Consider the following 1,827-nt stretch of genomic DNA (forward strand, 5'->3'; position numbering starts at 1 on the left):
CCTCTCCACTGTATATGTTCAGAAATGTTCAATAAAAAATAAGTATAAAAAAAAAAAAAATTAATTCAGATACAAAACTTTAAATTCAGTTTCTATTTAGTGAAATTTATTTTCAAACCAATGAATTCAATTTCAAATGATGAACATTCAGATTCACTTCCTGCTGGCACAAGATTTAATCCACAGAAACACTGAGCTCTGTCTGTTTCTGCCTCCAGGTCCTGTGTGGTGGGCTGTTCCTCCGCAGAGTTTTACTTCTTATCTCAGAAAGGAGCGTTTCTTCTCCTGGACCTGCTCAGAGTAAGATCTGACAGCAGCTTGTTGTTCTGGTTTCATCTCATCTGTTGTCTGGATGTTTCAGTCTGAGTGTTTCTGTCAGAYGGGTCCTCGGTGCGTCCACAGCCCCCTGCTCTCCACCCTGCTGGGTCTCTGCCAGAACCCGGACTCCCGGTCTCAGGTCCTGAGCTGGAGGGACGCCGACGGTCAGACGGCCCCCCGGCTCCTGCTGCAGCTGTGGAGGGAGGAGGAGGAGGAGCTGGGAGTCCTCCGAACCCAGCGAGGATTGATTCAGGGTCTGCTGCAGTTAGATTAATAACAACTGAAACATTTATTATCATCATTATTTTCGTTTTATATATTTTTTTGTTTTTAGACCCCAGAAAGCCCCTCCTGACTCGTTCCCATCAGGACGCCGGCGGTCCGTCACTTCCTGCTGACGCTCCGAGCGCCGCCGTGCTGGAAGTATCAGAGAACCTGCGAGCAAAGATTTACTTCATCCTCTGCAGTTTGGGTAAAAACCTCCTTTTTTATTTATTTCTTTATTTATATGTACTTTTATACATATTATATGTAACTTCTGTAATATAGGTCAAATTAATCACTGCAGTAAAATAACTTTGTTTTTGTCACTTCTACGGTGGATTGTTTCAACTCTGTTACATCCAGAAGGGAAACTTCABCAAAGTGAAACATAAATCTGTGGATCTGTGTTTGATTACTCTGAGCAGAGAAACAAGTAAAACATGCAGGGCTGCGGACCTCCAGGACCAGGATGGCCCATGTCTGTATTAGAGTCAAACAACAATGGGAGATCATTAATATACAAACTGAAAAGCAGTGGGCCTAAAATAGAGCCCTGCGGCACTCCACTCTTTGAAAGAAGATGGTGTTAATTCAGTTTCAGTCTCAAACAGGTCAAACTGAACGTTTCATTTTCTTCTGGTTCTAACTGTCAGGTTTTCTGGAGCTTCCTGGACTTTCAGCAGCAGATTCTGTGACTCTGAGCGTCGTGAGGAGATACCTGGACTTCAAGGTGGGTCCAGTTTCACACTCAGGTGCGCTGCAGGTGAAGGCTTCTGACGGTTCCTCCCGGCGCCGCAGGTCGGTGAGGTTTGGGCCGAGGTCGGAGCGGAGCTGACCCTGGACGACGTGAGACCCATCAGCCCCGACCGGGACGCCCTGAGGTCCGTCTGCGAGACCACGGAGGACACGGCGAGGAGGACCGTGGTGGAACAAGCTGACATCCTGCAGCTGCGGCAGGAGGAGGAGCTGAGTGAGGAGCTGCTGCTCTACCAGGAGGTGCTGCGAGGAGAAGCTCTGCAAGCAGCACGGAACACGTCCTCACGCTCCGGATCTCTGATCAGAACCGGACCGAAACGCAGAACCTGAGGTTCTTCAGCTGCRTCACTGACCCACGTCCAAAACTTTGTTTTAGTTTTTAAAAACATCGAGATTAAAAAAAGTGTTTGATTCTTCAGCTGGTTTTTATGAAGTCATTCAGTCTGCACAACACACACACACACACACACACACACACACACACACACA

The 1,827-nt window shown here is 47.3% G+C and overlaps 1 protein-coding gene across 1 annotated transcript in view; it reads left to right on the top strand.

Moving 5' to 3' along the window:
* Nucleotides 1-1,756, top strand: part of cfap69 (cilia and flagella associated protein 69) — a gene marked incomplete in the record, with an annotated part of 17,496 nt that extends 15,740 nt beyond the window's left edge. The window contains 5 exon segments of the mRNA XM_014025677.1: nucleotides 219-300; nucleotides 380-572; nucleotides 653-790; nucleotides 1,236-1,312; nucleotides 1,381-1,756. Coding sequence (XP_013881131.1) covers nucleotides 219-300; nucleotides 380-572; nucleotides 653-790; nucleotides 1,236-1,312; nucleotides 1,381-1,668 — 778 coding nt within the window.
* Nucleotides 1,757-1,827: the final 71 nt, after the last annotated feature.

Source organism: Austrofundulus limnaeus, unplaced genomic scaffold, assembly GCF_001266775.1.
Source record: "Austrofundulus limnaeus strain Quisiro unplaced genomic scaffold, Austrofundulus_limnaeus-1.0 Scaffold490, whole genome shotgun sequence".
Lineage (NCBI taxonomy): Eukaryota > Metazoa > Chordata > Actinopteri > Cyprinodontiformes > Rivulidae > Austrofundulus > Austrofundulus limnaeus.